This window comes from Phoxinus phoxinus (assembly GCF_949152265.1).
Source record: "Phoxinus phoxinus genome assembly, chromosome: 23".
Taxonomy (NCBI): Eukaryota; Metazoa; Chordata; class Actinopteri; order Cypriniformes; family Leuciscidae; genus Phoxinus; species Phoxinus phoxinus.
This window is the reverse complement of record NC_136898.1, coordinates 16,161,590-16,173,286: the sequence shown is the minus strand read 5'-3', so window position 1 is coordinate 16,173,286 and position 11,697 is coordinate 16,161,590. Positions and strand designations below refer to the sequence as shown.

Sequence of the window (11,697 nt, the reverse complement as noted above, 5' to 3'; positions counted from 1 at the left end):
CTAGGGTTGGTGATGTCACTAACCCGGGAGGAATGTCGTGTATCAGCCGTTTGTTGTAGCCCAGTCCTTAAAAAAACGATTTCTTTAAAAGCAAATATCTTCCTTAGCTTTGAACTTTGAGCGTTGTAACTTTGCAGATGTTGTTTATGCTCAAACAGCAACATTACACACTAAAGTTAGAAAAGTGAAATCATAACCACCCCTGAGTAAAAAAAAAATCGTCTGCATTGTTTACTGTTGTAAGATAGGCTATGTGATCATAAGATTTTAGTATTATGAAACATAACAGAATCGTTGAAAAATTCTGTTATGCAGTTATGTATATTCCAGTGGTTTTAGTGAATTACATTTGACTGCTTGATCTGCAGAAACTCTGGTCATATTGTTGTTACATGGTGACATCTAGTGTTGAGCTTTTAAATTCTGAACATGTAGTGAAAAAAAATATGGCTAAATAAGCTATTTTAGCTATTTATAATAAGTAACAATGCAATTGTAAATTAAAAATACCTGTAGAAACCTGTAAAAAATAACCTCAGCAAAATTATGAACAACGTTTTTTTTTGCTTTCTGATATTTACTTTGAGAACATGTAACAAATGTTTGAGACGGTCAAGTGGGAATTCTGGGACTAGTTTAAAACAGTTAAACTGGCCTTAACTAAATGAATATGATGTGAAACTCTTATATATTATCTGTAGAAATCTGACCGTGCTCAAAATAACTTGAATTTTAAAATGTATTTATGCATTTCCTTTCCTACAACAGTTTTAAAATAATCGCATTGTATTACACAGAAGAGACGCTTTAAATCCGAACGTCCCCATAATAACATCCATTTTTATAGTTATTTGTATTATTTTATTTGCATTTCCCTATACAACAGTTTTAAAATAAATATGCATCACATATGATATAACAAATGACATTTAATTTCATGTAAAAATTCATACATCCCTTAACTACATCCATCAATCTGCTTTTCTATTATGTTGGTAATTTTCAAACGGCCCCTTGGCATTCTCTCTCTCTCTCTCTCTCTCTCTCTCTCTCTCTCTCTCTCTCTCTCTCTCTCTCTCTCTCTCTCTCTCTCTCTCTCTCTCTCTCTCTCTCTCCTCTCTCTCTCTCTCTCTCTCTCTCTCCTCTCTCTCTCTCTCGTGCTTTCTCTCCCCACCTTGCCTAATTTCAGCTGAATTTAGGATGCCTTTGACCCAGCACTGGATATGCATATGTGAAAGAGGGTGAGACAGCGAGAGGGTCAGGGACAGACAGGAAGAGTGACTCAGAGAGTGTGTGTGTGTGAGAGAGAGAGAGCGAGAGAGACAGAGACAGAGGAATAGAGAGAGTGCGCAAGGCTGAGGACACAGATCAATGCATCTTTGTGCTTGCTGCCTCAGCAAGTGAAGGTGAGAGCAAATCAAAACAAATAAAAAGCAGACGCCTCTGGAGAGAAGCAAACCGCCTCTGAGGGAGGATGATCACTGTCTGCGGAGAGCTAGAGGAGTGACTGTCAAGGCAGGTGCTGTTTCAACACAAGCTTATGTGTGGATTTGAGTCATCTTAGTGTCTCTTCACTGCACCCACTTATACTGGACAACAAGACCTCTCGTGGATACTGAAACCTACAGAAAAAAAAATGCCTGCAACATGCCAGGAAGCTTTGTGTCTCGGGATGTAACTGAAGGTAGGTGCTTGTGTATGTACAAAATAAAAGTCTATTATTTGTGTTGTGGTCTTTATCTGATTTCTGCACGATAATATTGATCCTGATTAAAATCGGTTAGTTGTTGTGCCAGCGCCGTGGCACAGCGGTTAGTGCATGAGCTGCGGCGATACTAGTTTGAATCCTGCTCGCAACATTTACTGATCCCATTTTCCTTTTTTTCTCACTGCAATAAAAGGCTGCATGATTGTTGTGATTTCTGAAGGAAAGACTGTGAGTCTTGTGCTTGATAGACTACAATCTTTCCTAGACTGACTTCAGGCTGTTGACATGTGTGGTGCCACAGCCTGGTGCCACCCAGAGGGGTCAGCTTGACATCCACAACAGAACATCAAGAAAGAGAGATGCTAGGGGGAATGAACAGCGAGATGATCTGAAATGTTTGCACATTCAAGGCTGGGGGCTGAGGGAATGTGTGTGTGTGTTCGCTGGAAATGTGATGGCGAAACAGTAAGTGATGACGGAAAGTGACGAGGTTTGGCTCACTGTCACAGTATAGTTTATTGTGACACTTCAAAGTCCCATGATTCCATTTATTCATGTCATGATGATATATTTTAAAAACACATACATTCATGACATAATGTTTGTTTTTCTATCATGGAGCAGAACTTTCTATTTTTACAATGTTTTACCCGCTAATGATCCAATCTTTCACAAACGCTTCTGATTTATTAAACTTTCATTTATTCTACTCTCCACACACGGAATACAGATAGTGTAGTAAAAAGTGAGTGACTGCAAATGTTTATATATATATATATATATTTTATATTTATACATATATTTGTGTGTGAGAGTTTATTAGTTTTAGGTTTATATGTTTTACACGTTTATATTTTTCTATTTAATTTCTGAAATGTATATATATATATATACTTTATTTGTTATGTTATGATGTTATTATATATATATATATATATATATATATATATATATATATATTATATTATATATATATATACATTTCAGAATGTATATATATATGTATATATATATATATATATATACATATACATATATACATACATTTCAGAAATTAAATAGAAAAATATGTTGTACATAAAATGTTATAAACAAACATGTAAAACATATAAACATAAAACTAATAAACTCACACACACACATATACTATATATATATATATATATATATATTTGTTTTTTTTGTTGTTGTTTTTTTATTAGACTTTTATTCTGTATCTTTATTAAGTATGCAGACAATTTTTTCAAGTACAAGAAGCAATTCATGTGCAACAAAGTGCAACTATATTTTCTGCTTTTGAAAACATATCTATTAATATAGTATACATTACACTAGTAGACATTAGATTGAGTATGATATTTAGCATCGTTTTACATAAGCTGGTCTCCACATATAGGTGGAGTTCGCACTTTCCTTTTGAGGACATTTGGTCCCTAAAATGTACGCAAAACGACGCACACACACATTTTTTATAACAGCCACTTATTAGAGTGGTTCATTAGGAAATGTACTGTCAGTCGCTGATTAACACCCTCTTTGTCAGGTAAATTATCAAGGTGGGTTGAATGAGAGAGAGGGCAGCCGAGCCTGGCTGGGGGGGGCAGGTGTAGGTGCGGAAAGGAGAGAGAGTCAGGTCAGAGCAGAACAAAACGTTTGTCAGTGTGTGAAATATTTAATTAGTCACACACACACACACACACCACACACACACACACACACACACACACACACACACACACACACACGTACTCAGGTTGACACAGTTTAACTCAGAGCAAACAGACCACAGTTTCATATATTTCTGGAAACTGTTCGTATTAGTTTTCTGAATAGATAGATCAGAGGTAATGGAATCTGAATGTGTTATAGCACACTTTTACTCTCTTTCTCTTTCTCTCTCTCTCTCTCTCTCTCTCTCTGTTTGATATCACTCTGTTCTTTTGATTTCACCCTGTTCTCTCTCATCTTTTTGCTTACTCTTTCCAAATTGGATTCATCTGGTTTAGGCAGGAAGGTCTTTTGTACATTCTATTATAAGGTCTTGTGCTCTGAAAAAGCTTTGAGTTGTATTATATGAAGCATGAGTTGTTTTTTTGTTTTGTTTTTTGCATCAAACACCTCATAAGATTGCACCCCAATTTTACATTTTCATTTAATGTTTTGATATAATGTATTCATTTCGAAACTAACTGCAGGCGGTAGCAGATGGTTTATAGTTTGCAGTTTTTGTATGTGGGTCATTGTCAGAAAACAGTGCCATTTGTGCTACATGAATGTGTGTCCCCATGACTGACTAATGATATCATTTACAGAATACTGAACTCAGCTGTATTATCTAATGGATTATTAGACTCTGAAAAGTATGTAATGCAAATTTAGTTTTCAAACAAATAAAACTTTAATTTTGTTTAAAAGTTTTTTTTTTTATCTGAATATAACAATTCACGTCACCATTCATCCGCATTACATTTACATGGGTTATATAAAATATGTTTACGTATATATATTTATATATTAATATATACTAACCTGAGTCCACTGAAATCTTGCTTACACTATTGATTGTTCTTCCTAAAATACTTAATGCATTACTGACATATTTAAGAAAGTGACGTCATAACACATAATTCAAACAGAGAGCCAATTCTCTTAAAGTCCTTATTTTAATTTATTTTATGTTTACACCTATACTGGCTTCATCAAGTTCAATCTTTCTCTGTTATGGGAAAAAACATGTATTTTTAACAGATAAATATTATACTTGGCACAAAGCACAAGAATATTTGATATAGTTAATTATTTAGTTAATTACTGCCATTTTTTCACAGACAACCCCAAAACATTTTGAATTACACTGGGTTGACACAAAAGAGAAGAAAAATGTAATTATTCTTATAATTAATAGAATTTTCTGAGAATAAAAAAAAAAAAATAGACCTGAAAACAAACAAATAAATTCAGATTTTTTTAGAGCAAGAATGGCACTTTTTTTTTTTTTTTTTAGGTATGACTCATGTATCAGGTTCTTTTACAGTCCAAATAACATTCATTACTATTCACCTTTTGTCTGCCTTTTTCAGTCTATTTACTTTCAAGAGTTCTCTTTCTCCTTCCACCTCAGGTGCACCATAGTGGTCAAATGCATTGATTTCTACTCAAGTTTGCCTGGACCAGTTATACTTGAGATGGGTAGACGGGCAGCTGATCACACCACTCCGGTGCCAGTTCTCGGAGAGCCCGCCCTTGTGGGGACACGTGTCTGGAGGACCGTGGCAAATGGGACCAGTAGTATGGCGGCCCTCACGCTGACTCATCACTGTAACGTCGGTGTTCAGACATCACCTGCAATGAGAAACAACCAACTGCAACTGGGCGTTAAACATAGGGACACTGGTAGAAATCAATCAGAAAAAACAGTGATCATGCCACCTAATGGCAACATCCTAAATGATACTGGTAAAAAGGAAGATATCGGGAAAGAAAAAACAAGAAGTATCATTATTAAACGAAGAAGTCTAGAGGCTAAAATAAAAAAGGGTGTGACTTTTGAGGGGATGGAGAGGGATATTTGTAAAAGCATCAGGGAAGAAGTGCAGTGCCATAACCGTCCAATCAGAACTAGTCCTCCGTTAAGAGGTGTGGCTAACAGCAGGCTAAAACCAAGATGGAATTGTCACTTCACCAATGGGAGTGTGGTTGACTCTGAGGTAATGGGCGGGATCAGCAGCGACATCAGTGAAGGGAAGGAGTCTACAACTGGACAGAAAAAATCTTTACCTCTGCATTCACCTCCTAATAGACCTCTCTTGACCTTCTGCAGCACTTGTGGGGGCAGGCAGAATACTGCACCTCCTGGACTCCACAGCCAATCCAGGGCGATCACGCCTCCAACTTCTGCTGGTTCTCTAGGACTCCAATCGAGACATTCATCCCCTTTTTACCCTGGGACTGACGTGCAGAAATACACGCAGATAGAAAGGCACACCGACCGCAGTGTTACACAGTCAGAGCAGCACCCCATGAGCCCTAACCTTCATTCTTATCTCAACATGAATATAAACAAGGAATGGCCATTATCTCTGCTGCCTGCTCAGCAGAGTGAGGCATCAAACCTCACTAATCATCACGCAGTCAAGAGGGAATCTAGTGCTGACACACACATTAATCATACCGGTTGTTCATCGGCTCTAAACACACACACGCTCACTGTTACCGTGAAAGAGGAAAGAGCTGCGACAAAGGTCGTAAACGCACTCTCGAACGCTAACAAACCTCACAACTCTTGTCCCCGCAGACCTGTGTCTCTTAACCCTCCCCAAACACACAAAAACAGCCCAACTGAGAAGTTAGCAGCCACACAGGTGACAAGTACCAGAATACCAAACGCGAACACCCACTTTAGATCAGCTCACCAGCCAAACCCTGATGAGAAACGTCCAAATCAAGAAAACCAAGCTGCACCAACACACTCAGCGCCTACCCAGTCACAAAACAAAACACACATCAAACCTTTGCAAACTACTTTGAAACAACAGATATTCCCCCAAACTAGCACACCACAGAACTCCAAACCTCAAAATGGCAATTGTTCACGATTGAATCAGACAAGTACACTTTCTAAATCTCCTACCTGTTTTCATTTACATTCAAATGTTAAACACCAAACTATGGTGCAGAGTTGTGTGAATGAAGGTGTCATATCCCCCACTGCTTCAAACCTTCAAAGACAGGTTCAATTCCCTAATGGATTAGAGTCCAAGTTTGACACGCACACTAAACCATCAATGTGCTCACACACAAATTTCGGCATTAAACCTCAAAGCGGGACGCAAATCTGTGCTGACACAGAGTCAGAATCCTCACCCTCGGATTCACGTTTGCATTTTGCGCTGGTAACGCACACACATAAACTCTCAGGGCCTCACGGTGAATCACGTCACGCGTCAATACACACCGGCACTCTTTCGCCCGCCGACACGCACAAGCAAGCTTCCCACACATCCACTCAGCGAACAAACACCAGTGGAACATCACTGCAGGGTATATCCGCACATAAACACGCACTGTCACATCCTTATCTTGAGTCAAAAAGCCAAAATGACACTCGCTTGTTTTCACATGCCCCAAATATGTCAACCCATCACAAAGCAACACTTACGACGCAAACAATCAACCATCAGAACCTCTCAAATGCATTTACCACCACTCAGACTGAGGTGGAGGTGCAAACGTACACCAAAGAACGTTCTCAAACTAGCCCCGGGGGCAAAGCAGCCCCACGCGCTTTGTGTGTTCATTCGAAAACGCCACATAGACAGACAGAGCCTACAGTTGTCAGACGCTCTGTCCTGAATCAGCTTAATAATGAGACTCTCGAGTCCTCATTACTAGCCATCGCTTCCTCTAGAGCTTTTCCTCGAGCTAAAACACTCAATGGGAATGAGTTTAAGTCTTGGAATGACACCCCGTCAAAGAAACAAACTGAAATGAAGGCAGCAGAACCAGAACGTCAAATGATCAATGGCTCACAACACTTTCTTCAGGCTCCAAACAAACCACCTCCTTCTGTGACCCCTGCTTGTCGACCTCCCAAACCTTCTTCTGCACCTCCGCAAGCGCCAACTTTTAAATACATATTGGGGGGCAGTGAAAACAGAGGCCTGAATGTGGCCTCCAATCAAAACTCACCTCTGACACCCTCAGGCACTTTGCCTAAGCAGCACTCACAGAATGGAGGGGATCTCCAGAACTCAAAAACACAAATGGAATCTCATTTGGAAGCAATTGGGTCTGTCACAAATGAACACTGTTCCCTAGCGCACGACCATCCGGCTTCTGCGGTCCGGTTGCTGCCTGCATCGCCTCGCTGTGGCAGTCGTCGGGACCCTAAGCATACACTAGAGATGGTAGAGGGGAGTCTGCAATCCAACAAGGAAAGAGTCACAACTCTTCTCAACTGCATCCAGGACCTGGAGATGAGCCACGCACTCAGCAAAGGGTGAGAGACCGAGTTATTCTAAAATTAGCAGATAATAGACAAGTGTGACTGGCGTGCTGGATGTGTTAAGGGTAATTGTGAGAAATTCTCAGAGCGGAGCAGCAGGAAAAGAAGGTAGTCGTGGTTTAATTTGATGTACATTTGGTTTTTATATCCAAGCGTAGGTCAATAAGGGCTGTAAATGAGCTCTAAATGCATTTATGGATGTGAGTGCAAGGCCAAAGACATGCTAAAACAATGCTTTTAAAAATCCTTTTCCTTGCATGTTTTCTATTTATGTAGTCGGCGATGTTTTCGGACTGGCCAAGACCTTAGTGACTGTTCCACCTGTCAGAAGACTGCATGTGCTGTCTACAGGTGAGAGCACCCAGTGAGACTACCAACCATTTTAAAGAGATATGCTGCATTTACACAATGTCTTAATTACCGTAATTTCAAGATGACAACACATTCTACACTGAGCTGTTAGGGAGCTCTTAAAAAAGATTTCCAGCTTAGATATTGTAGTTACGAGCTCAACGATGACGTGAAGGCTTTTTAAAAGTTAAAATCTTGTACTTACGGTAATTACGATGGTGTGTAATTACCGTATTACCAATAGTTCCCCCAAAATTCCTGTCATAATTTGCTCACCCTCATGTCATTCCAAACCTGTAAGACTTTTTTTCTTCTGTGAAGCACAAAATAAGATATTTTGACAAATGTTTTTTTTATTTTTTTTATAAAAGTGAATGGGGTCCAATGTTGGACCCCAACGTTCTTATCTTATCTTCTTTTGTGAAGGAATGTCACAAGAAGGAATGACATACAGGCTTGGAACGAAAAGCGGGTGAGTAAATGATGACAGAATTTTACATTTTGGGTGAACTATCCCTTTAAGCATTAACTTTTGTACTTAAGTGTGTCTTCCAGTTCAATAAAATTAGATTCAACTTCTATTTCTTTCCATAGACACAATATTTTCTTCTACTAACGAAATAAAGAAATCCATATTAATTTATTAATAATATTTTATAATCATATTTTTATTATTATTAATGTATGGATAGTGGGAGAAAATAACACTAAAATAAGACAAAAAAAAATAGAAAATAGACAAAAAACACATGTATGTATACAGAATAAAATAACGTTTGTTATTCTATTTATTTATATGTATTATATAATATTATATAAAATGTGTCACAGTTTCCTCAAAAACTATGAAGCAGCACAAGTGTTATCAACAATGACGATAATAATACATCTTTATTGAGCGTCAAATTAGCATATTTGAATGATTTCTGACAGATCGTGTGATACTGAGGAAAGGAGTAATAATGCTGATGTTGCAGCTTTGTCATCACATGAATAAATGACATGTTATAGTAGAAAACAGTTATTTAAAATTGTAATAATAATTCACAATATTACTGTTTTTACTAAAAACACTATGCATTTATTAAATAAATGCATCCTTGGTGAGCAAAAAATACTTTTTTTTTAAAACATTTAAAAAAAAATCTTACTGACCTCAAACTTTTGACCAATAGTGTAAATGTATTCCAAAGGGAAAAATAACTATGAAGCATGAACTACGAGAAATAGAGGTAACTTGAAATGCTCTCGTTTCTATCGCCCTACCTTTTCTCTTCTCTCTCTCTCTCTCTCTCTCTCTCTCTCTTTCTCTCTCTCTCTCTCCTCTGCTTTTTTTACTCACTCTTTGGGCTAGTGTGGAGTATGACTTCCGGCAACAGGAGAGAAGATTCAAGGAGCTCTTCCAGAGCCTGTGTCCACCATCCCCAGAGAGGAGAGAAGGATATGAAGAATCTCTTTCTTTACTCACCTTACTCATTCAGAATCACAAATTACACCAGCTAAATGCAAACATTCTGACCCAAAGTCAATCTGAGAGTCAAACCCAAAGTCAGCCTCAGATTATTTCTCAGATTCAGTGCCAAATCCAGGCTCAGTCTCAAATTCAAACTCATTCGCCGTCACAGATTCAGTCTCAGATTATATCTCGCCTTCAGCCTCACTCTCAGATTCAGATTCAGCCTCAGATTCAATCTCAGAATCAGATTATATCTCAGACTGAGATTATGCCTCAGATTCAGTCTCAGGCTCACCCAGAGAATCAGTGCCTGTTCAAGGCCAAAATCAAGAGGAAGAAATTATGCAGGAAGCTGTTCGGCTGGCTGCCACACAAAGTCCAAACAAAATGACTACATCACGCCAAGAATCTGATTTTCATGCATGACTCTCAACCCTCTGGTATGCGGAGTCACAACTCCTTTTGGTCGTAAAGCAATCTGAAGTCTGACATATTTTATGGAATGGAGCAATATTTCATGGCATTCTGTGACTGTGAACTACCAAGGATTTTGAACTATGAAACTAGTTTTCCTTGGCAAATGCAATTGCACAAGATTTACTTTAAAAATGTATTCTAAATTCCCTACAGTTACAATGAACAATATGCTTGCCTTGACTAGACATGAAGGGTTTTGCACTTAAGATGCTTTTTTAGGACATGACATGATGAGGATACACATCACTTCCTTTTTGATCTTCCAAATGGACAGCTATTATATGTTAAAGCCAGAGGACTGTAATGGGACTGACATATGGAGCTTCAATGGCTGAATTATTGCTAAATAAACCACAGATTCAAGGTTATGCAACAAAGGTGTTTTGTCTCTTTTCTTCTAAATCAACAAGATTTAGAAAGAAGATGTATGCCCAAACACATAATCATGTTCATTTACTGTTTTTGTTTTATTAAGTGTTTGCGGTGGCAATCTGTCCAATTTGTCAAATTTCTTTGCTAGTTTAACTCAAATTGAATTTCCAGAAACTTCTTTTAAGATTGTTTATTACCAAAATTAAGTGGAAATGAAAATGTTACACGGTCAAATAACTGTATTGCTCCAATATACATCACAATAACTGTCATTGCAGAAAATTATGTCACCAGCATTAAGCAATGTTATTGTTACAGTTTCAATTTCAAAGTTTTTGGAAATATTTAAATATTATTATACACTTTATTCACAATTATTATATCCACATAAAGAAATATATAACTTGTGGCTCTTGTTTGTCGTTTGACAATTTAGTTTTAAAGCGGGACCTTGTATGCCACTTTTTACAAGATGTAATATAATTCTCAAGTGTCCCTAGAATGTGTTGGTGAATTTTTTAGCTCAAAATATACCCCACAAATAATTTATTATACCATGTTGTAAATGAAAATTTTTTGAGTGGAAGGAAAAACATGTTGTTGAATATGTTGAAAAACATGTTGAAAATATGTTGTCGTCTGAGACAGCAGAGAGTAGCCAGTTAAGCAATGAGGTTTCTTTACAAAGATAAATTAATAAATTAGGTTTACTTAATTATTCACTAAAACGATATGTTATTGCGAATATTATTGTTACTTGTTCATTATTGTGTCAGTGTTTTATTAGCTGACTTTAGCATGTCGAAGAACAACATAGTGACGAAACGCTTTTGTCCGTCAAGAGCCACTGTAGAAACAAACATGTCGGCGTATTTCAATGTGAGGGGACCCACGGAGTATGTAGATAGAAATGGCCCATTCTAAGGTAATAAAAAAATTACGGTTCATTAAGTAAGGTTTTTATACACCACTGAAAACATAGTCAACAGATTATCCTAAATATTACACAGTGCACCTTTAAATTGTCAAATACACACAAAGTGCACAAGTTCACAAACACAGTCGGTTAGGACTAAATTTAAAAACCTGTCATTAACAAACATTTTGACTGTATATTTCATACGAGAAATTGTTGTTCACATACAGTGTTTAAAATGTATATCCAATCGACTGTCCCAGTACACAATGAGGAGAGACAGGCGGTTGGTCTGAAAGCAATCAGCTTCACTCCTGGCTCTCCCAAAGGGAAGTGGACGCATGCTTCAGGTCTCCAAAGCCCTAAACAATCTGTGGCCTAACAGGCTTTCTTAAAAGACTTTGAAAGTCAAA

General features: G+C 37.7%; 1 protein-coding gene across 5 annotated transcripts; it reads left to right on the top strand.

Annotated features, from left to right (window-relative positions):
- Window positions 1-1,223: 1,223 nt before the first annotated feature.
- Window positions 1,224-10,367, top strand: LOC306991626 (uncharacterized protein). Of its 5 annotated transcripts, XM_079599667.1 has the most exons (6): window positions 1,296-1,684; window positions 1,974-2,173; window positions 4,830-7,706; window positions 7,989-8,063; window positions 8,490-8,535; window positions 9,418-9,559. In XM_079599667.1, the coding sequence occupies exons 2-6, from the start codon at window positions 2,163-2,165 to the stop codon at window positions 9,427-9,429; spliced, it is 3,021 nt and encodes a 1,006-aa protein (XP_079455793.1). In that variant the 5' UTR covers window positions 1,296-1,684; window positions 1,974-2,162; the 3' UTR covers window positions 9,430-9,559. The 5 variants fall into 5 exon arrangements, with proteins under 5 accessions (XP_079455795.1, XP_079455794.1, XP_079455792.1 ...); XM_079599669.1 differs by lacking the exons at window positions 1,974-2,173; window positions 8,490-8,535 and having other exon boundaries at window positions 1,224-1,684; window positions 4,830-6,180; window positions 6,271-7,706; window positions 9,418-10,367; XM_079599668.1 differs by lacking the exon at window positions 1,974-2,173 and having other exon boundaries at window positions 1,224-1,684; window positions 9,418-10,367.
- Window positions 10,368-11,697: the final 1,330 nt, after the last annotated feature.

Bases quoted from the DNA above. Each gene is read 5' to 3' on its own strand.
- LOC306991626 (XM_079599665.1), top strand. The intron at 7,707-7,988 runs GTGAGAGACCGA...CTATTTATGTAG, and splicing joins AGCCACGCACTCAGCAAAGG to TCGGCGATGTTTTCGGACTG. The intron at 8,064-9,417 runs GTGAGAGCACCC...TCTTTGGGCTAG, and splicing joins ACTGCATGTGCTGTCTACAG to TGTGGAGTATGACTTCCGGC.